This window comes from Microtus oregoni, unplaced genomic scaffold, assembly GCF_018167655.1.
Source record: "Microtus oregoni isolate MIOR12 unplaced genomic scaffold, Mior012 000043F_ref0000047, whole genome shotgun sequence".
Taxonomy (NCBI): domain Eukaryota; kingdom Metazoa; phylum Chordata; class Mammalia; order Rodentia; family Cricetidae; genus Microtus; species Microtus oregoni.
Window position 1 is genome coordinate 8,987,874 of NW_024543210.1, and position 22,893 is coordinate 9,010,766.

General features: G+C 47.3%; 1 protein-coding gene across 1 annotated transcript; it reads right to left on the bottom strand.

Moving 5' to 3' along the window:
* Nucleotides 1–6,097: 6,097 nt before the first annotated feature.
* On the bottom strand, nt 6,098–14,418 carry LOC121434478 (serine protease inhibitor A3N-like). The gene is made up of 5 exons (XM_041633479.1): nt 14,352–14,418; nt 11,475–12,131; nt 9,473–9,746; nt 8,390–8,540; nt 6,098–7,428 (listed from the first exon to the last, which is right to left on the bottom strand). The coding sequence occupies exons 2-5, from the start codon at nt 12,112–12,114 to the stop codon at nt 7,234–7,236; spliced, it is 1,260 nt and encodes a 419-aa protein (XP_041489413.1). The 5' UTR covers nt 12,115–12,131; nt 14,352–14,418; the 3' UTR covers nt 6,098–7,233.
* Between the last annotated feature and the right edge of the window lie 8,475 nt (nt 14,419–22,893).

The window sequence follows — 22,893 nt, forward strand, 5'->3', positions numbered from 1 at the left end:
GGTCTGGGTGCCCAAGCCAACGAGCCTGTGCTGGCCAGTAGTAAAAACAGCTGGGAGTTCTGCTCTGGCAACGGAATCAGCGGATCATGTACCCAGCCCGGCCCTCAGCTTCAGCACCATGGAGAGGTTGAAGCCCACCAACCAGGGGCTGAGCTGTACTGGCTGCGTGCGTGCGTGTGTGCGTGCGTGCGTGCGTGCGTGCGTGCGTGTGTGTGTGTGTGTGTGTGTGTGTGTGTCTCCAGCCAAAGCGTGGCCAAGGCCAAGGAGATGCTGGCCAGAGAGAAGAGAACGTTTTCTCCTGGAGCAGGAAGGGCCAGCTTCCTGTAGTGGCCGAAGACAAAGTCTATGTTGCTCACAGAGACTTTGTGGCAGGGCAAAAGGTTCATGACATCAGAAGCTCCTGGGTCAGCCAGAGCCAGACCAGCTGCGAGTGCAGTGGTCAGCGCTTCCTCCATCCTCCATGTTCCTTGGTCTGAAAGCAACAGTGGCCTGGAAGGCAACAACAATAATGACAAGTATACACAGGTTTTCCGGGGCACTGGCTCTGGGCCAGGCCCTGTACCCATGCTTCCTGGGAGACCTCACCTAGTCCTGCTGGGGAAGATATTGTTCTTCCATCTTGATTGCACAGACGAGAAAATGGAGGCTTGGGAAAGCAGGTTAGGGCCATTAAACTAAGTAGGAGATGGGGGTGGAAGCTGGACTTGACCCCAGCCTGGTGGAGGTGGGGCAAGTCTTCAAGGGAGGCAGAAAACAATCTACTGGAAACACACACACACATGCACAAGCACACATGAGCGTGCGCTCACGCGTTCACACACACACACACACACACACACACACACAACATAGTGTCTGCTGGGAGTGCCCTGGGATCAGAATGCACCCAAGACTTGACTCTATGGGCCACCAGGGTGCTCATGCCTCCTCCATGTCTGTCCCTGGAGTTGAGAGTGGCTAAGTTCTCTGTAATTCTTTTCATGACCCAGAAGGGGCTCCTGATGACACTTGTCCTGGATCACAGTGGGTGGAGTTTGTCTCTTCTGATGGCTCTAGTTCCTCTTCCAGGGGACCCTCCTGTGACTCCTGGTTCCATCAGATGCAATGTCAGACCTCTTCTTCTGCCTCAGGACCTTGGTCTTTGCTGCCAGCTGCTCAGAGCCCAGGTTTATGGTCATTTGCACAGCTCAGAGACTCAGGTCCGCTCTGCTCATCTGGAGCTGCCTCACCCCAGCTCTGGCCTTCTCCCTCTGTTTGTTTTTCCTTCGTGCTTCTGAGATGCTGTGTCTGTTGGTACAGCTTTCCCAGCAAGAAGTTAAGTTCACAGGGAGGTACTCTGCTGCCTCATACACTGCTTATATCCCAGGGCTTGGTGTAGAGCATTGCAGATTTCCCAGATGGCTCATGCCACCCAACTTTGGGGACCTCATCCCAGAGATACGGACCCCCACCTCAGATCACAGATCCCTGACCTTTCTCTGTCTCCCACTGTGATAAATGATCTTCCTCTGCTCACTCTGGGTTTGGGTTAATTATTGGCAGGCTTTGTCATCATGCCACCACAGGCCCTCATGTCATTTCCCCGTGTGGCCTTGGACAGCCTGGAACTTGAACTCCAGTTCAGCGCCTGTCAAGAGAACCCCCATGTTCCAGGAAGCTAAGCCTGCTGGGAAGCCTCTCGTCAGCAAAGCCTCCTCCATGAAGAGGACCAGCCTGTTCCCTTCTGCACGTGCCCATCCGCCTTGGTGAATGTCCTGGCTTGCTGATAAGACCAAGGCTTCACTTTCATTAGATTAAACAGTCATACGCTCATCATACATGCATGCGTGCATTCATTCACACATTCATGCATGCATTCCTTCACTGCTGCTGTGCATCAGGACTCGAATTGTATGCAGAGGATAGGCTATGGGCCACAGCTGCTGGCCTTGCGTCTGGGGGCTGGGGCAGACACCATGGAGACTGGGGTGGTGTAGTACCTGCTAGGCCAGGCTGATGAGAGATCATCTCAGTCCTGGTGTCCCGCCCAGCAGTTATATTCTCTTACTTTACTGAGTCTTGTTGGTAAGGGTTCTGGTTGTGGTCAGTGCATTCTCCAACATCCTCCAGCCTCAGAACTTTTGGACTGAACCTGCCCCATGCAGTGAAGAGCAATGAATGGCTGCTCAGCTCCCCACTGAGCCCCTCCTGCAATGCATCACCACAGGCAGGATGGGAGGCATGGTAGCCTGCATCTTCCTGACCAGTTGCCTGGCAGCTGCTTCAGGGCTGGAGGTGGCTGCTCAGCGCCCTGTGAGGGGAAGGCAAAGGCAGCTGTCCTGAGAGAAGAGAGCAGAGGTATAGAGGAAGGGAGGGGGGTTCCAGCAGAGAAGGATCTGCTGAGAGAAGAGAGGAAGGAAAGGGGCGGGGCTTCAGAGGATGTGGTGCGTTCTGGGGCCCTGCAGGCAGGGTGAGTCTGCATCACTGCCCCCACCTCCCACTACCTATGGTGTACCTTATGAGGGCTGCAGCCCTTACTGTGTGTGTGTGTGTGTGTGTGTGTGTGTGTGTATGTGTGTGTGTATGTGTGAGTGTGAGAGTGTGTGTGAGTGTGTATGTGTGTGTGAATGTGTGTGTATGTGAGTGTATGTGTATATGTATGTGAATGTATGTGAGTGTGTGAGAGCGTGTATAAGTGTGCATGGGTGTGTATGTGTGTGAGTGTGTGAGAGTGTGTGTGAATTGAACCTACTGAATTGAGCAAGGCCACACCTCCTAATAGTGCCAGTCCCTATGAGCTTTTAGGGGACAATGACACCCAAACTACCACCCATACTCAGAAAACACCCTCACCCTGCGTCACCTCAGCTCCCTCCTTACATCTTTGCTTGGACACAAGGCCTCACTGGGTTGCCCTGATTGACCTTGAACTCACTACCAGAGACTTCCTCCTTGGTCACCAATGAAGGAACAGACGAAATGACATTCAAGTGCACTTCTAACTCTCCTCAGTGTGAAAGGACAAAGCCAGTGAGCTGGCAAGGGTGCGCTGCAGCTGGAAAAGTTCCCAGCAGGTCTGGAAAGGGCACAGAGAAGCCTGCCTCTCTATCCCAAAGACTCCAGGTGGAACCTGGTCCTCCTCCCCCACTTCACAAAAGTTCCAGTGAACAAGGACCCAGCAGCTAGCCTGCCCTCTGCCTGCCCTGACCCTTCACACCACTAGAGCCCAGAGAACCTCCCATCAGGTCCCATTTTTCCTTCCTGCCTGGGCCTTGTGTCCCTTACCTATCCATCCACCAATAGGACTGTCCAGTTGGTCTAGCTTCAAATGATTTTAGTTACTTCTTAATGGATTCCATACCCACTAATGGGTCACTGCCGTCTCCCATGTCCATAGCTCCTGACAGCCATTACAACACTGTGTATGTATATTAACTTCTACATGGCATTATCAGTTCCTTTTATGGATAAGGAAAATTCAAGGGTAACCCCACCCAGGTACGTGGCTCCTCAGGGATAACCATTGGAAACTGCCTGATCTGCAGGTCCTACTGCAGGTTTTCTGTCCCTAAAACCATCACAGCCGACTCTAGAGTTTCTGAGAAGATGACCATGGATTGGTAACATAGAGGGGCGTGTCTGGTAGCCTTTAGTCCCTGGGACAACACATCTGAGGGGACCCCGAGGGAAGCAAAGGTTTGAACTGAGTCACAGCTTCAGAGAGTTCAGACCAGAGTCTGCTGGCTCCTTTGCTTTGGCCCCGAGGTGAGTCAGGCTTTGTGCATCAAAGATGCTATCAAGAGGATGAGGTCTGGGGACATGGCCAGGTGGGTAAAATGCTGGTTGCATATGCACAAGGACCTGAATTCTATTCTCTGATACAGAAGTCAAAAGCCAGTGTGGTCACATGAACTTGTGATCCCAGCTCTGGGGAGGTGGAGACAGGGGGATCCCTGGGACTCCCTGGCTAGCTACCCTAGGCAATTCAGTGACTTCCTGGTCCACGAAGAGACTCTGTTCTAAACACCAAACGGATGGTACCTGAGAATGAGTGACAGTCAGGGTTGACCTTTGACCTCAATATGTGAATATGGATGGACACATATACATTCACAAATTTGTAGATATACAGTAAATAACTGTTCCAGAACATCTTACTAGTCAAGGTTCTACTGCTGTGAAGAAACACCATGACCACAGAAACTCCTATAAATGAAAACATTTAATTGGGGCTGGCTTACAGTTTCAGAGGTTTAGTCCGTTATCAGCATGGTGGGAAGCATGCTAGAACACTGGCAGACAAGGTGCTGGGCAAGGAACCAAGAATTCTGCATTGGGATCTGCAGGCAGTAGGAAGAGATAGCCACATGGACCTAGCTTCAGCTTTTGAAGCCTCAAAGCCCACCCCTAGTGACAAAGTTTTTCTAATAAGGCCACACCTCCTATTCTTTTCAAATAGTGCCACTCCCTAGCATTTAAATCTATGAACTTATGGGGGTCATTCTTATTCAGACCACCAAAAAGAGAAAGACTATGAGGGCCGAGGATGTAGTTTAGCGATAGGATGCTGCCCTGAATATACAAAGTTCCAGGTCCCAGTACTGTGAGACTGAGGAGAGAACCTCCAGGATGGGAGGAAATGTTTGCAGCTCAGAAGCTGCACCTGGAATTCTGAAGAACTCAAACAGTTGGATGGCAAAGCCACCCTTCACACTGACTGACCAGGAAGACTACCTTCCTAAAGGTGCTTACCATACACAAAGTCCTGGGTTTTAACACCCACATCACACACAAAAAATTACCAAATGCATAAATAGAAACTGATTAATTCATTAAAAATGTAAAAGGAAGATAATAAGTGTTTTCGTTGATAGGTAGGATTCAAAGCCTTCTTATAAAGCCTGCAGGAATGGGATGACGTCGTTGGAAAGGTTGACAGTCTCTTGATGCAGCACTTCCAGTGTAGGTATGCACGCAGAGGAGCAGAAACCAGGACTTCAGGTGCTGCTGCAGCCAGTCTCCAGCAGGGTTCTTCATAGTCAGCAAAGGGCTTGCAGCTCAAACGCCCACCAACAGATGGGTGGACGAGCAGAGCCAAACACTATTACCATACTGGACTACAGAAGGTGATTCCATTCCTGCTGCAGTGTATGTGAGCCTGCCAATGTGTTCAGTGAAGGAAGCCAGGCACAGTAGGGCCTGTGTGATGTCACATAACGCAATGCCCAGAACACGGGAATTAATATGCATTCACAGTGTTCTAATGGCTGTCAGCAGCTGTGGACAGGGGAGACGGCAGTGACTCACCAGTGGGTATGGAATCCATTCAGAAGTAACTTGGTGGATACAAGGCCCAGGCAGGAAGGAAAAATGGGACCTGAGGGGTGGTTCCCTGGGCTCTAGTGGTGTGAAGAGCCAGGGCAGGCAGAGGGCAGGCTAGCTGCTGGGTCCTTGTTCACGTTCACTGGAACTTTTGTGAAGTGGGGGAGGGGGACCAGGTTCCACCTGGAGTCTTTGGGATAGAGAACCAGGCTTCTCTGTGCCCTTTCTGGGCCTGCTGGGAACTTTTCCAGTTGCAGTGCACCCTTGCCAGCTCACTGGCTTTGTCCTTTCACACTGAGGAGAGTTAGAAGTGCACTTGAATGTCATTTCGTCTGTTCCTTCATTGGTGACCAAGGAGGAAGTCTCTGGTAGTGAGTTCAAGGTCAATCAGGGCAACCCAGTGAGGCCTTGTGTCCAAGCAAAGATGTAAGGAGGGAGCTGAGGTGACTCAGTGTGAGGGTGTTTTCTGAGGAAGTGTGGGGCTCTGAGTTCAAGTTCCAATGCCCTCCCCAGAAAGGCAAGCCCATCTTATGAAGATTGTTGACATAATTAATGATGTTTTACTGCTGCCGTTGGTATAACTTTTGGCTTTGCTCTCCCTGACAAACACTTTGAGGGTTTTCTATTATTTGAGGAAAGACCAGTGCTTGGAAACCTAACCCAGTCCAGTTCCCTTCATAGCCAACAGCTGCACTGGGAACTCACGGAGCTAAATGTCCCCACGTGCTACTTCAAAATGTATGCTTTTATGTCACATGAGTCTATATGATGGGGAGAGGAAAAATTCTAAGAAAACAAGAATTGTAGAATTTATTCCAAAACATTCCAGAGGGGGAAAGATAAAGAGAAGCTTCTCTCTCTGTACATAGACATATAAGCATATATGAACGCATATGTACATACATACACATGTGCCGTGTGTTGAGAATGAATGAATCTGCTGATAGGTGAAAGGGTGTTCATATAACATTTAGCTTTGTACAAATCTGATTTGTTAAAGGGGGCATTTGGCCTTGTTCCTAGGCCTTTACCACAAGCCCTTTGAGGTGCAATAAACATGCAGGTCAGAGGTTCATTACATGAGTCACACAATGTGAGTGACAATCTCTCCTACCCTGTTGTCACTGGAGGCCACACCCCTGCCAACAGGAGCTGAGTGAACATTGCCTGATCCCTTTCCATTCAGATATATGTTTATTGATCATTTGCTCCAAGGGCTGCCTTTTGGGTAAAGAAGGAGGTGGTGTCCATCTGTGGTGTGAGGTTGGTCAGTGGGAAACCTAGAAAATGGCTTGTCTGCCCTAAGTATGTACACTAGAGGGAAAGGAGCTGAGCTGTGCTGCCCAACTGACCCCATGCAGCTGCGGGATTAGGTGCTGTAACACAGTGCCAGATGTGGGCAGGGCCAGGAGCCCCTGACGGGACAGTGGGTGGCAGAGCCTGGAAGAAGATAAATGTGAAGTTGGACTTGGTACCAAGTGTTCCCAGATACTGGAAATAGACTCAGGGCAGCAGGTTCTGTTCTCAGTCCAGGGCCTGAGGTCAACATGGTTGACCTCTAAGTGTGCGTAGTCCCATGAAGGCTGACGAACATGAAGGCAGACATAACCAGAGCCTAGATAGGAACTGAGTCTACCTGCCAGGGCCCAAGCTTTGGGCAGAGGCACATAGAGGAGAGGCAGCAGGGAGGGGCCACAATGACAGAGTTCAGGCTCAGGAGCAGAGCTAGTGCTGCCGAGAGGATGGGAACCTGACACTGTCTGTCCACAGGACCCTGTGCATGTGCGACTCATACAGTTAGTCACTGCCACTGTCCAGTCCAGGCACACCACAGCCAATCAGAGCATGGAGGCCAAAATGCACATAGAGACCCACATACAGACTTAATCCCTGGCTCCCAGGAGGAGCATCACTGTTTGGGAAGTTCTAGTCTCACTTGGGATTCATGATCTTCGCCAAAAAGAGGGCAACTTGAGTATTTGTGTCAAGGATAATCATCAGGAATGGCCTGTCTAAACTCAAAATAAACGGGTTCATTCTTGCAGAAAGAAATACGATTTTCGCTCCTGTGGCAGCTGCTGCTTCTGTGCCTGTCTCAGCCACGTCCAGCACAGCCTTGTGGACCACCTGTAGGAGAAAGACATCACTCACTGGAGACCAGGAAGGGCAGGAGAGGAGATTCCTGGAGCAAGCATCGACTGCTGGCCTCAGACACTGGTGAGCTTGTTTGTTCCTGCCATGAGCTCTACCCCTGGGTTTCTAGGTCTCTGCTCTGGGTGTGAGATGAGGCACGCCTTGGGTCTGCTTAGTCTGTGAGATTCTGTGTTGTCCTAAACCCACCACAAACTGGAGGAGGGGAGTAGGTAACTCCCACCTTACTCCACAGGCACCTTCTGAGAGGACACACAGGGAATTGCCAGGGTGCTGGCAGCCAGTGTGGGTTTTGGCACCCCTCCTGCTCCAGCCTCTTTAGGACATACAATAGCAATGCACAGGGCATGGCTTCCTTTTCCCAGACTGCCATGGTCGACTGCCATGCCCTGCTGCTACAGATCAGAGCCTGGGGCTCTGTGTGGGCAATGTAGAGAGCACTAGGCATTGCCAGGCTGTGCATCTGAGCATGTAGCGTGAGATCCTAAGGCATCTCCTCTCCTATTCTTAGGCTTTTCACCACAACTGCCCTTCATCCCTTGTTATTTCCTTCATTGCTACTGGTCTGCGTGCTAATCAGGCAGCTCTGGGCCAGCTCTGCAGTGAAGAAGCTGAGGCTGGAAGTGCTTCTGCCGAGCAGTGGATTGTGTGTGGCATCTGCACCACAGCACTGGTTGGTGCCAGTGATGCTTGAAAACCAAGCACAGGCTCCTTCCCAACAAGGCTCCTGGGTGACGTTATGTTCCGGGGACAGAGGAGGAACTGGCTTCATGGTATCCAGCAGGAGTGTATGTATCTAGGCTGTAACCTGCCTTTCCCAGGATGAGGGAATCTCAGAAATGTAGACGTTCTCACACATTTGCCGTCTTCCACACACTTGGCCTGCATCACTCACATTCAGGCACCAAGGGGAACCACCCAGTGTGCCTTGCCTTACCTGAGAGACTCTCAGGTCCTTGGCCCCTGTGACCCCAGACAGGTCAGCCTGTGTGGAGAAGACTTCCCTGATACCCAGCTGTGGAAGGATTTTCTCCAAGCTGTAGTCCGTGGAGATGGAGAACTTGGGCATGTAGAACTCATCAATCCTCCTGAGAATGGAAAGAAATATTGTAAGGGTCACTGGACTCCACTGCCCTATCAACATACCTTGTAGCTAGGGAGCCAGAGGCAGCCCCCTCACTGGGGAGCAGCCTTCTTTCCGTCCATGCTAGACCACTTGAATTGCTCTTTGGAATGCGTTAATTATCCATCAGAGCCTGAGAGTTCTTACGGGGGCAGGCAGCATGGCTTGGTAACAGCTTCTTCTCCTGAGCATGCTCTCCTCCAAGACCCACAAAATGCAATCCTTCCCTGCCCTGTGGACCCTCAGACTTCATTTAATCACCCACTTATTTCAAATTCTCCACCCCATCTGACTCTAGCTTTCCTTAGTCCTGGACCCTCCCCTTCTTAATCTCACCCCTTCTCACCGGTGAACAAATGAAATAATAATTGGTTGCATTTCCGTCTCCACTCTCTCTGATCCACAATTACAAGATGAGCCCATGAGGTTAAGAGAGTTCACGCTTTAGTCTTTGATATACTCTATGAATCTAAATCAGAACATGGCTCATAGTAGGTCTGCAAGTCATTCAGTACACTACTGGTGATGAATGAGAGATGAGGAATGAGATAGCCTCACAGGGGAGAGCTGATTCTCAGAGCTGATCTTTCCTAACCCTCAGCCCCTCTGCCTTCAATTGCCCATTCAAGATTCCCTGTAACTACAGCCTGGTAGACACAGAGGAATCCTCAGCTCCTGCTCTAGCTGATGCCATCTTGTCAACAACAAAAATGACAGAAAAATCAGGCCCCAAACTACTGAGTCAGAGAAGAAAAATTCACCTCTGCTCCAACTGTCCCTGCTGATTCTCTACCCATTACACTGGGTACCAGTGAGACTGTGAGGTACAGGGACCCTGGGCCTCAGGCCAACAGCAGCATATGGAGCCAGACCAGCTCTGGGTCTGCAGACACGCACCTGGTACTCAGAGAGTCCCTCCACTTCCTCAGGGTCTCTGGCTGCAGGCTGGCTTCCACCTGCTGCATTTTGCCCTCGTCAGGGAGGATGAACAGGGCGCTGGCATTGCCTGTGTACTTCAGCTCCACCACGGTGCAGGACAGCTCCTCATCCCGGAAGTAGGGTGTGGTCAGGTCCTCAATACTCATCATGGGCACCTTCACAGACTTCCTGTTGTTCAAGTAGAATTTGGACTTGGAAGTATCATCAGGGTCAAAGGGCGTCTTCCATTTTCCTAAAGATGAAAGGGATTAATAATAACATCACCTGAGAGACTCACCGTATCCAATTTCTGCTCAGCTTCTACGTGTGACAGCAATCAATCTATCTTCCACAACACAGAGTGTCCCTCAGGGGTGGTAAATGCTGCATTGGAGGTGGACAAGCTCCTAAAGGTGAGAAGAAACTCCAAGCTTGGTTTGGAAAAGGGGAAATTAAAAATCAAAGCCTGGTTACTTGAGTTTCGAGCAACTGTTAGGGTTCTGAGCCTGGGGAGTGTAACAGAGACATGAGATGAAAGTGATGACATTGGATTGTGGGGAGAGTTGGGGACCCCTTCTTCCTCAGGAGGAAACATGTCTAGAAGGCAATGGCTTTGGGACAGGCTTTAGAAGAAACAGGACGAAAGAGACTGAATTCTCCCACACCACGAGCAATCCATGAAGCCACAGATTGTGGGATGAGTGTGAGTAATATGTCCTCAGCTCACACAGGGGCTGTGGCCACCTCCACAGATATCCTGTCCTGACTTATCATGGATTCCTAGTTTATGTCCCCATTACCAACACGGCCTGCAGGACTTGGTACTGAAACAATTTCTTGAACTGGGATCTAGTAGATTAAACAAGCATCCCTATCTCATAGGCAGCCATCTTGGTTATGGGTCCTAAGCTTAGAGAGACAACCCAGCCTTCCTTCAGCTCATCACTCTGCTTACACCATTCCCAGGTCACAGCAGCTCTGCAGCCAACTTGTCCTCATGTCCTCTGTCCTCCTAGTCCCTGTTTCTGTCCATGGCCACCTTGATTTTCTGCCGACAACTCACAGCCTGCCCTAGACTATCTGTAATCTAACCCTAGACCCACCCCATATGATTACATCACGACTTCTGTCAGGCACCAGTTTTGGGCTGTCACCTTGGGCCCTGGTCTCTATCAGGCAGGGTGTTGTGGGTGTAGGCTCTGGAGGTCCCCTCACTATCCTTAGCAATTATATCTCCAGCTGTGTCCCCCAACTCCCTTCCACCCTTTCTCTTCAGGGTTGCTGGCCCTGACATGTGACTGGAATTCTGACCTTCATGCTGTTGGGCTAGTTAGTTTACAGAAGCAAAATTCCCCGAAGCAGCCATGCACTAAATACGGCTTGGTTGATACTGCCTTCTTATTAGTCTCCTGCATCCCTGCTTTCCCAGCCCAGGTCCAGTTCCTTCCAGAAATGGCTCCAGGGAGAGGTACTGAATAGGAATTGCCCTGGGGGCTCTTCAGGGCTTATGGGCCAGGCTACATTCCCTCTTAAGAGTGGGCAGGCACACTCCTTAGGTCACAAAGTCCCCAGCACACTGGGACCCTCCTAGGAACAGGCTCTCTACCAGGGATGGACACCTTCTACAAGAGCATGTTAGAGATGCTGGAGTGGGCAGAATGAGGGACCCGGTCTCTGCAGGGAGAAATCACAGCTTCTGCACACTCAGGAAGGACTGGACTTGGGATCTATGCATTCTGCTAGGGAGTAAGTGTAAGTCACATTCAAATTCAGCACTTATACACCGAGACCTGAGGGCTTCTGATGAGCATGTACCAGGAAACATAACTATATCAAAAAATCCTAGGGGTTGTGGGTAGAGAGATGTGAGCCACCTCTGCCTCCAGGGTGTGAGGCCCTCCTTCCCAGGGGCCAGCATAAGGATCCAAGGTTCCCAGATAATATCTTTACCCTCCATTCCCCACCCAGTGCCCATCCTCACCTTTAAAGTAGATGTAGTTCACCAGCACCATTACTGTGTCCTTATCCAGGTCTGAGATCAGTTCCTTGATCTTCCCCTGGGTCTGTTTGTTCACATAGTCATTGATGAGCTTTTTGGCTTTACGAGGCTGCAGGAAGTCAGTCGCAGAGGTCTCAGCTTCGTACAGTGTCCTTGTCTTCTCCTTGAACTCTGCCAGTATCTTCAGGCGCTTTTCAACAAACATGGCATTGCCTGTGCTGATTTGCACTTGGTCCCCTGGCTGGCTGAGCATGTGGAGGAGGTGCCCAAATCCCCGGTGTATGTCTGCCTCAGGGGTCTCTGTGAGATTGAACTTGAGACCTTCTAGAATCTCTTGCAGGGTGTTGTTGCTTGCTCCCAGGGACAGGACGGCCAAGGCAGCTGAGATGCTGAGTGGGGAGAAGACGATGTTTTTATTTGGATTCTTCAAAGCCAGCTCCTTGTAGAGGCTGAATGCGAAGTCAGTATTGATGGAGGCCAGTGTTAGACTGTCTACTTGTGTCCCATTGATTTGGTCTACCTGAAGTTCGGTGTTACTTCCCGGTGTGCCATCTTGTTGGGAGATGACAGCAGGGCAGATCACCACCATCAAGAGCCCCAGAGCTACAGGGAGGACCACCATCTTCTCTGTTCTCCAGGCTGAAAAGCAAAGCTCCTTTGAGTCTGGGAAGGCAAGGTGGTATCCTGAGCATCTCGGTATCCTCCCACAGGGCTGCATTGTGTCCCTGCTCTGCTGCCCCTGATGCCTCCTTGAAGGTGCAATGGAGGTGCTCTGGCCCCCCAGACGGCAGCGCCTTGTCATGTGCTCTTTGTTATCAGTACTGGAGGAAGTGCTGCCGCAGCAGCCAATCTCCCTACAGAGAACCAAGATCCAGAATGGGGCATGGACATCCCAGGTCACAGAGCAAGCCAGAAGTGCAGCAGGGAGTGGGGTGGGCTGAGCCTTGGCTGATCAGAATTTTTTCTCTCATTCTCTCTCTGCAGAAGGATACATTAGAGGAGAACGCTCTTTTTTTGCACTCCTCCATGTCTCTCCTCCCTGTAGGTAGAACTTAGGACCCCTGTAGCAGTAGTTAGCACAGGCCCTACCCGAGCCTCTTGATGCGAACCTGGGAAATCCCAAGGCCCTTGACTGAGTCTGGTGCATGAAGCCTGGGGAGAAATAATTGAGAGGCAGCGCTGGAGACATCTGGTGCGGTGCCACAGCCTTGGCAACCCTGGGAACAGGAGGGAGAAGGGCAAACAGAGAAGGTTCTTTCAGTGCTGCCAGCGACTAAAGTGTGGTTTGCACCTCAGGCTTGGAAGGCCTCCTGGTGGGAAGAAAGATGACACCTGGACCAGATTTGGTTTGGGCTCCTGGCATGGCTGTGTGGTAGCAAGCTAATGGGTGGATCTCTTTGGGCAGCCTGGTGAGTGACCAGGTTCCATTATTGACAGTTGTCTGACTTATTCTGGGGATATTGGGGGTTAGTTGTAGGGAACGTCTAGATGGCTATTCTTCCCTATGCCCCTGGAGTGGGAGCCACGGGCATCCTAAAGGATTACAGTTGAAGACTTGTGATCATGGTAAACACAGGCACCCACCTTTAGCCTCTGTCCCTTTGCTCAAGTGTCCAAAGGTGAAAGTGGACGATAAATACATGGAAGGGAGAGGAAGAAGGGAAGGGAGGAGGCAGAGAGCCGGAGGAATCACGGAGTGAGAAAATGGAAGAAAGAGGGGCAGCAAGATAGGAGGAGGGAGGAGGAGCCAAATGGAAGGTGGAGGGGAGATTAGATCAGAAGAACGCAGAGGGAATTGGAGGGGGCAGAGAAGGGAAGGTTGGAGCTAAGCTGCTTGTCCCCAGGGCTGTTACTCTCCTGCAGAGGAGCCAGGGACCTCAGTTAGTTGGCTGCCTTTACTCCATGTTTACTTCCTACGATGCAAGCATTTCTTTGGAGAAGCACTGAACACTATTTTGTGTAAGAATTGTTTCCAGAGGAAAGGGGCTGCTCCATGTGTGCAGCAGGAGGCCTGGCTCAGTGACTGAGCTACTGCTTTCTCCCTTCCATAGATGAGGCTGAAGACCCTCAGCTCGGCCATGAGACTACAAGGTAAGTGGGTTCCTGACCCCCAGGCATCTCCTGTCAACTGTAAGTATGAAGGGGAAGTCACCTCCTCCAGAGGGACTTTCCTGTCTCTCCTTAGCTCCTTCAGCCCTAGGTAAGATAGACAAGGTCTCAGTACTTCCTGCCTATGGAGTGTGGAAAGAAGCAGGCTCCATTCTGTCTACAGGAGCAATGTTCATTGTGCCTGCATCTCCCATAAACATGAAGACCCAGACTGGGGAGAAGATTTATGTACATTCCAGAAACGTTCCCTGATTCCACTTCAGTGACCCAGGAACAATGCTGAGGGAGAGTCTTCTGGCTTGTGTTAATTTCATTGGTTAAATAAAGAGACTGCCTTGGCCCTTTAATAGGACATAAAATTAGGTATGCGGAGTAAACAGAACAGAATGCTGGGAGAAAGAAGCTGAGTCAGGGAGTTGCCATGGTTCTCCCACTCCAGACAGACGCAGGTTAAGATCTTTCCTGGTAAGTGCACCTCATGGTGCTACATAGATTATTAGAAATGGGTTAAGAGGCTGAAACTAATGGGCCAGGCAGTGTTTAAAAGAATACAGTTTCTGTGTAATTATTTCAGGGCATAAGCTAGCCGTGTGGGCGGCCGGGTGCCGGGGACGCAGCCCCGCTGCTCATATTACAACAGAACAACTCATTACCCCTCCTCCAAACCAAGAATCTAGGTCATCACCAGAACCACACAGTCCTGGGAAGGTCGTTCCTCAGTTCCCCGAGGGTAGGAATACTTGGCATTACCTGAGAGCTGATGACCGCTGCCAGCTTCTGGGACAACTGAGTTCTGATGTTGGTCGTTGCTGCCTTCCTACTGCTTAGCTCTGTCCAGTACACCCTGATGCCTATTTATTCCCACCATAGACTCCTCCCTCTTCTTGGGAAATGCTGGCACACACAAGCTGTGCTGTGTGCTCAGACTGGAAATGGGCAGACAGAAGGATTTCTGGTAATGGGCATTCCAGGTTTCTGCTAGCAGAGCCACCTGAGGAGAAATTGCCCAAAAGTGTTGTAAACAAGCTTACTGAATATTCAGAGTGTTCAGGAGCAATGAGAGTGTGCAGATCCCTGCCCGCCTCTTTACCAGGTAGGGCTGAAGCTAACATTTGTTCTGTATTTCTAAGTCACTTTGAAAAGAACACAACAACTCTGTGTCTTTGCTTCAGGATTTCTTTAGGGGAACTCACACGTTAATAAACACCGGCCTCAATGCTGACAAACCAAGCCTGCATCCATGTAACTGTCCTGTCTGGAAGCTATAGACATTTTCTCAGCAGAGACTCTGTGTCGTCTTTTGCATTCGACTTTGAAGGGAAGCTGTCCTGTGGCACTGAAAGGAAACCCCTAAAAGGATTCTGTGTCTGCAGAACCTTAGTGACTGATTTGATTTTCAGTACTGGAGAGAGATGGGAACATTGCAGGACCAGAGGTTCATTGCCTTCTCGTGGGCTAAGTGCTGCCTCTCTGCAACAGCCATGTTTGCCTCCCTCTGTGTCAGAACTCAATCCCATGACAATAGACTCTATTAACTTATAGACATCTTACAAACAGTAGGAATGCCAGCAGACAGCATCTTCAGCCCACAGAGAGGCTTTCCCCATCTTGATGCACCTGCCTCTCTGAGGTTCTCACTTTTGCATTTTAAACTTGCCTTGATTTGTGACTTTCTTTGTTTGGATAAGCTACGAAGTTCTTGTGAAACTGCTTCCGTGTTGGCACAGGAAATTGGGTAACCTAAATCTGTGTTCTCAGATTGTTTATCACACTCTAGAAGAAAGTATCTCTCAATCTCTTTGGTTTCAGAGCTGTGTTGTTGTTGGTTTTTTTTTTTTTTTTTTTGTGTCACAGTGGGGTTAGAGACTCTGCAGGTTGGGATTAGATCCAAAGCTGCTTTCCCAAAAATGGAGGGTCTGGTCTTAACAAGACAGATTTTGGTTGAGTAAAAAGACACCGAATGTGGATGTCCATGTACCAGAAATGTCACCTTTGGCGCATTTCTGTTTACCAGGAGCCATGCAAACCTTCCCAGAACTGACCTCAGGCAAGGGCACCCAGTTCCCCTCAGTCTAGACAAACTCAATCAGTTCAAAGTTCCTTACCCTGCTGTCACATAAAATTTGTTTACTTTTCTGTCATTTAGCTCCTCCAAGGGTGCCTGTTGAGTGGGTATATTATTTAAGTTAGACACATGAAAATAATGACTCTGGAGGGACATCACTACCTATTATAAAATTAAGAATGCAATTCTAGTCAGATCAAAAACAGTAATATCATGCTCGGTATAATTATGACATATGAAAAAATACTGTATTTATAATTGTACATGGGAGAGTTAAGCCATGTAATACATAGCTAAGACCTGAGTATTGTCTTCAATCAAAAGTTAAGCTTGCATTAAGGAGACATGGTATGCATCAAGGTGGACTTGGATGCTGACCGTGCAAAGGTTGCATAATTTCTTGTTCCTTAATTGGGGACTGAAATGAATGGCTAAATGAGGATTCAACTGTCTCTCACTCCCAATCACTGAAATTGACTTTCCCGGGAAGAGGCGGAAATAATATAATAAGACAAGAAGACCCTATGGAGCTTTAATTTACTAGCTTAAATTTCCAACAAACCTCTCCACTGGACCAAACTCTAAGACATAAGCTAGCAATTTCGATATGGTGACTTCGAGAACAAATCAACCTTGGAATGATTTTTAACTTAGACCCACAAGTCAAAGTGACCAAAAATTTAAATGACTCAAAAACTTTTGATCAACAGAACAAATTAGCCTACGGATAACAGTGCAATCCTATTCAAGAGTCCATATCGACAATTAGGGTTTACGACCTCGATGTTGGATCAGGACATCCTAATGGTGTAGCAGCTACTAATGGTTTGTTTGTTTAATGATTAATGTCCTATGTGATCTGAGTTCAGACTGGAGCAATCCAAGTGGGTTTTTATCTATTAACTATTTCTCCCAGTACAAAATGACAAGAGAAATGAGGCTTCCTTAACAATAGCGCCCACAAACTAATATGTGAAGTAATATGTAATTTAATAAGTTTGTACAACCACCACCCTAGACAAGGGTATAATTAGGGTGGCAGAGTCAGGAATTGGCAGAAGACGTAAAACCTTGATCCCAAAGATTCAAATCCTCTCCCTAATAGTGTGTTTCATTAACATCCTAACCCTCCTAATTCCAGTACTAATTGCCATGGAGTTCCTTACTTTAGTAGAACGGATAATCTTAGGCTATATACAATTATGGAAGGGAGCAAACATTGTAGAACCTTACGGAATTTTTCAACCATTTGCAGATGCTATAAAACTATTCATTAAAAAACCCCTAAAACCCCTAGCCACCTCCACAGCCCTATTCCTTATTGTACCCACTTCATCCTCTCTCTAGCCCTAAGCCTATGAATTTCACTGCCAATACCTCAGCCCCAGTCAACTTAAACTTAGGAATTGTATTTATTTTAGCCACATCAAGCCTATCAGTTTACTCCATTTTATGATCGGGGTGAGCATCCAACTCCAAATACTCTATATTTGGAGCTCTATGAGCATAGCTCAAACAATCTCATATGAAGTCACAATAGCAATCATCTGCTATCTGTACTTCTAATAAACAGATCGTTCTCAATCCAATTATTACTATATACACAAGAATCAACATGACTTCTAGTACCAGCCTGACCCCTAGCCATAATATGATTTATCTCAACCCTAGCAAAAGCTAACCATGCCCCTGTCGACCTGACAGAAGGAGAGTCAGAATTAGTCTCAGGCTTCAATATCGAATATTTGCACTATTCTTCATAACTGAAAACATAAATAGTATCTTAATAAACACCCTTTCAACAATTGTATTCATAGGCCCATTTCATAACCCACATAGCCCTGAGCTTTACACCATAAACTTCATAATAAAAGCCCTGCTTTTAACCACACTCTTCCTATAAATCTGAGCATCTTACCCATGATTTTCATATGACCAACTTATGCTCCTGCTATGAAAAAATTTCCAACCTCTCACTCTGGCCTTCTGCATATGACATATCTTAATTCCAATCTTCATAGCAAGCATCCCCCAATTATAAATATGTCTGAAAAAGAGTTCCTTTGATAAAGGAAATAATAAAATTTCAAACACTCTTATTTCTAGAACAATAGGAATTGATCCTATACCTAAGAATCCAAAATTCTCCAGGCTATCCATTGCACTGTGTTCTACAAGTGAGGTCAGCCAATAAAGCTATTGGGTCCATATCCCAAAAATGTTGGCTTAAACCCTTCCGGTACTAATTCATCCAATCACACTTCTCATCATTTACTTCACAATCATATCAGGACCCATAGTCACTATTCTCAGCACCAATCTCTTCATTATATGAGTTGGTCTAGAAATAAACCTCCTAGCCATAATTCCACTAATAGATAACAAATCAAATCCATGACCCACAGAAACAGCAACAAAATATTTCCTTCCAAGGCACTGCCTTGATAATTCTTCTACTTTCTATCATTATAAATTTTAAACAGCTAGGACTATGGATATTCCGACCTGAAACTAACAAAACCATCCTCACACTAATCTTTATCTCACTAGCAATTAAACTAGGACTAGCACCTTCCACTCGTGACTACCAGAAGTAACACAAGGTATTAAACTGCACACAGGCCTAATTCTACTGACATGACAAAAATCGCCCCACTATCAATCTTATTCAGGTCCATGAACTGATAGATCCTAAAATTTTGATCCTATCAGCCACTATATCAGTCTTTATTGGAGCCTGAAACAGACTAAACCAAACACAAACACGAAAAATTAAAGCCTACTCACCCCTTGCTCACAGAAGTTGAATAATCTCTGTCTTACCTACAACCCATCCCTCAAAATCCTAAATATCCTAATTTACATTCTGATAACCATTCCTATATTTATAATCTTTCACTTCCACTTATTCACATCAGTCACTTCTATATCACCTATATAAAATAAAATACCAATAGCATTCCCCAAAAGCTCACTAACCCTTCCATCAACAGGAGGGCTACCCCAACTCACAGGATTCTTACCCAAATGAGCTATCATTACAGAACTCCTAAAAATAACAACGTAATTCTAGCTACATTAATAGCAGCCACCGCCTTAATGAACCTATTTTCCTACACTCACATTATTTAATCAACCTCACCAAATTTCCTACAAACAATAATTCCAAAATATTTATTCACCAAACCCACACAAAAACTAACAATATTCTATCACCAGTAATAATCACAAGCACAATGATCCTCTCACTATCACCTCTACTATTACTATAGCTAGATGTTTAGGATACTCAGACCAATAGTCTTCAAATCCCTAAGCAAATCTATAAAGTTTAACTTCTAATAAGGCCTGCAAGACTGACCTTGTAGTGTCTGCTGCTGAGTAACAGATCTGCAGCAGCAGAGACCAGCACTGAGCTCCAGGTAGGACACCATCTCCTGGACATCTAGACAACAATCTGGAGGCAGAGTATATATATTGGGTATCTTTCTCTGTGAAAAGAACAATGCCTTTTCCTTATTGGAGTAGATAATTACTCTGGTTGTGAATTTACCTTTCCTGAATGCATTACTTCTACAAAAACCATCATCCATAGACTTACCTAATTTACCTAACGTAACCATAGTTATGTTATTTAAAACAAGATTACTTCTGACCTAAGAACTCACTTTACAGGCAAAGAATGGCATCACGGTGCCCTGAATCAAGAATTCACAGGCTTTAACACGCTCCCTACCATTCTGAAGCAGCTGTCCTGATGGAAAGATGGAATGGCTTTCTGAAAACACAGTTACTTTGCCAATTATTTGGCAGCATTCTGGAGGGCTGGGGCTGGGTTTTCCAGAAGGTGGTGTATGCTTTGAACCATTGTCCAATATATAGCACGATATCTCCTATAGCCAGGATCCACAAGTCCAGTAGTTAAGAGGTGAAAAGGGTTATGTTTACGCTCATTCTCATCACTAGTACTATGAAGATATCTGATTATTATCCCTTATCTTACGTCCTGTTGGCCTAGAAACTAGTTCTAGAGATTGGGTTACTCCTGCCAAGAAGTACAACATTCCACTGAATTGAAAGCTCAGACTTGCCTGGCTGTTTAGGTTTCTGATGGCTTTTTTCTAACAGTTTTGTAATATAACTGTGTTAGTAGGAGTGATTTTTCCTGATTACCAAGCAGAATTCTATGCTTGTCCACAGCTGAGGGGAGAAAGATTATGTCTAGAGTCATGTGATCCTTTAGGACATCTCTTTGTGTTACCACATCTTGATTTAAGATGGGAAACTTCAAGAAACCAATCAGGCAGGATGACAAAGGGCATGAAGGCCTGGGTCATGTCTGCAGGAAAGAGTGAAGACCTGGTGAGGTGTTCGCTGAGTGTGCAGGGAATACAGAGTGAGCCAAGGAGGACCACAGTGACCAATGCCAGCAACGGTGGATGCAGAAATGTGTGTTATTAGTGACACAAGGTTTCTGCTCTTTTCTGATAGAGAATGTGTTTGTACAGATATATGTGTTTTCTTTTCTCAATTTATTCATCATATAGTGTAACATCAATTAAGAGAATATCAGTGGATATAATATTCAAGTTTTAGATACTAAAACAATGCTTCTTAATAAACATGGTCTATTATAATGTTAGTAATGGATCTGTGGGGGAACAAAGGAGAGTTATGATTGATGTAACTATGACCTGTTATTATCCGTGTAACAGTTAAACTTTCTGAGACATAGCTCAGACCTGGTTATAGTATTACCATAGCAGAAATTGAGCATAATTTATGGAGATACGGAAGCATTTTAAGTTGAAAAGGGATGAATTTGTGATGAGTGTATGGATTAAAGTTAACTTTACTCCATTTGGAATTAACAGTCACCAAGAAGCTGGGTACAACTATGAGAAAATTTTTCTTAATTAAATTATTTATTGTGGGAAGAGATACTTTTAATCTGGATCTTTTGGGGTGGGAAATTCACCTTTAATCTGGGCCACACTTTCTGCAGGCGGCCTATATAAAGGACACGCAGGGATGCCTGCTTCCTTTACCTGCTTCCTCTCGCTCTCACTGGCAAGTCCACTCCTTCACTGGCATCTGAGCCACTTCTTCAGGATTCCAGCACATACTGACCAGGTGAGACTTCTCCGCTTGTAGAATAAACAACCACTTGATTCCTGACTCTTCCATTGGGAGACAGCTATTTTTGTACTAATTGGGCCACGGCTTTTAAATCTTTCCAGTAAATTCCCTTTAGGTAGAGATTTGTCCTGTAGCATTCGTTCCTATAGTGAATCCTAATAATGACACTTAGTGTTCAGACCCAGCTCCCAGCAGCATGAGATGTCTTCAGCACCAGGCACCTTAGATTCTGGGTTTGAACAACGACGGATGGAGGGACACAGCTGCGGCATGCCAGTGCTCATGGAACTCATGAGGTGGTGACCTCAGGGACTTGATTGGACAGAGTGAAATTGTTGGGACACAGGTGCTTCCAATACATGGGTCTCCACTTTCTCCCTCGATGGCTCCCATGGGTGGTGTCTCAGTGCTCAAAGTGGAAGGGAGTCTTGTGTGAGACCCTCAGGCTGTAATTGTCTGCAATCACATGTCCTCCTGCCCAGTGTGTCTCAGAAGCCTTGAGACTCAAGATGTCTCAATTGAACATACAAATGTCCCTCTCTGTGCAGGCCTCCAGCAGTGTTTCAGGGCTGATGGAGTCTCTTAGACACTCAGCACCATAACTCAAAGAAACTTAACTTCCTTTTGTCTTCTATCTAGGTACAAAACCAGCTCCTTTTTGAGTTGAAATCACCCACTTTCACTCCAGATGTGGTCTCCTATTCCCTGCAGCTGCCCTCAGTGCCATTCCCCACGTTTGCACGGAGCGGCTTGAGGATCCCAGGACAGGAACAGTTAGTCACCCCTCCAGAGCTCCCTGTCATTCTGTGTAATTTCAGGATTCTCCTAGGCTCCATCTTTGCCATTTGGTGATTATTTTTTCTTTCCTAAACACCCAGTTATTCTTAGAATACCTCCATTGCTGTGTGCCCTGCCAAAAGCATTTTTCTGATCATCTGACCACCTTCTCATCCTCCTCTGACCTCAGCACCGAGGTCACATGATCCTTAGACTTATTTGGGTGTTCTCTGGGAAGCATCCATTGCCTTGTTAAATGTTCCATCTGTTCACCACCATAGTGATCTCTTGAGCTAAGAATATCAGCTTGGGCAAGCCTGTTCCTCTGGCATCAGGACTCTTGGGAGATCATCCTGTCAGTAATAATGTTGAGCTGTGATGAAATAGGATAGTGATATAGCTTCTCTGTGTCTCAGGTTCCTCATCCATAAAAGAGACAGATATTACCATATATGTCAGAGGTTCATCACATGATTCACACAATGTGATTGACAATCTCTCCTACCCTGTTGTCATTGGAGGCCACACCCCAGCCTACAGGAGCTGAGTAAACATTGCCTGACTATTTTCCATGCAGATATATGTTTATTGATCATTTGCTCCAAGTGCTGCATTTTGGGTAAAGAAGGAGGTGGTGTTCATCTGTGGTGTGAGGTTGTCAGTGGGGAACCTAGAAAATGGCTCCTCTGACCTAAGTAAGTACACTAGGGGGAAAGGAGCTGAGCTGACCAACTGACTCCCTGAAGCTGCAGGAATAGGTGATATAATCCAGTGCCAGATGTGGGCAGGGATAGGAGCCCCTGATGGGACAGTGGTGGCAGAGCCTGGAAGAGAGATAGTGTGAGGCAGGAACTGGGCACCAAGTGGTCCCAGATTCTGGAAACAGACTCACCCAGCAGTTTCCCTGCTCAGTTCTGGAGCTGAGGTCCCCATGGATGCCTACATGCTTGCATATTTCCATCAAGCCTGTCAAGATGAAGGCAGACATAACCACAGCCTAGATAGGGACTGTGACTACCTGCCAGGCTCCAGGCTTTGGGTAGAGGTCGATTCAGGAGCAGCAGCGGGGAGGGGCCGCAAAGACAGAGTTCAGTCTCAGGAACATGAGCTAGTGCTGCATGAGGACAGGAACTTGATACTGACTGTCCATTGGACCCTGTGCATACAGTCATACAGTTAGTCAATGTCCTGTCCAATCCAGACACGCCTCAGCCAATCAGAACATGGAGGATAAAATGAATATAGAGACCCACATACAGGCTTAATCCTTGGCTCCCAGGAGGAAGCATCACCATTTGGAAAGTTCTAGTC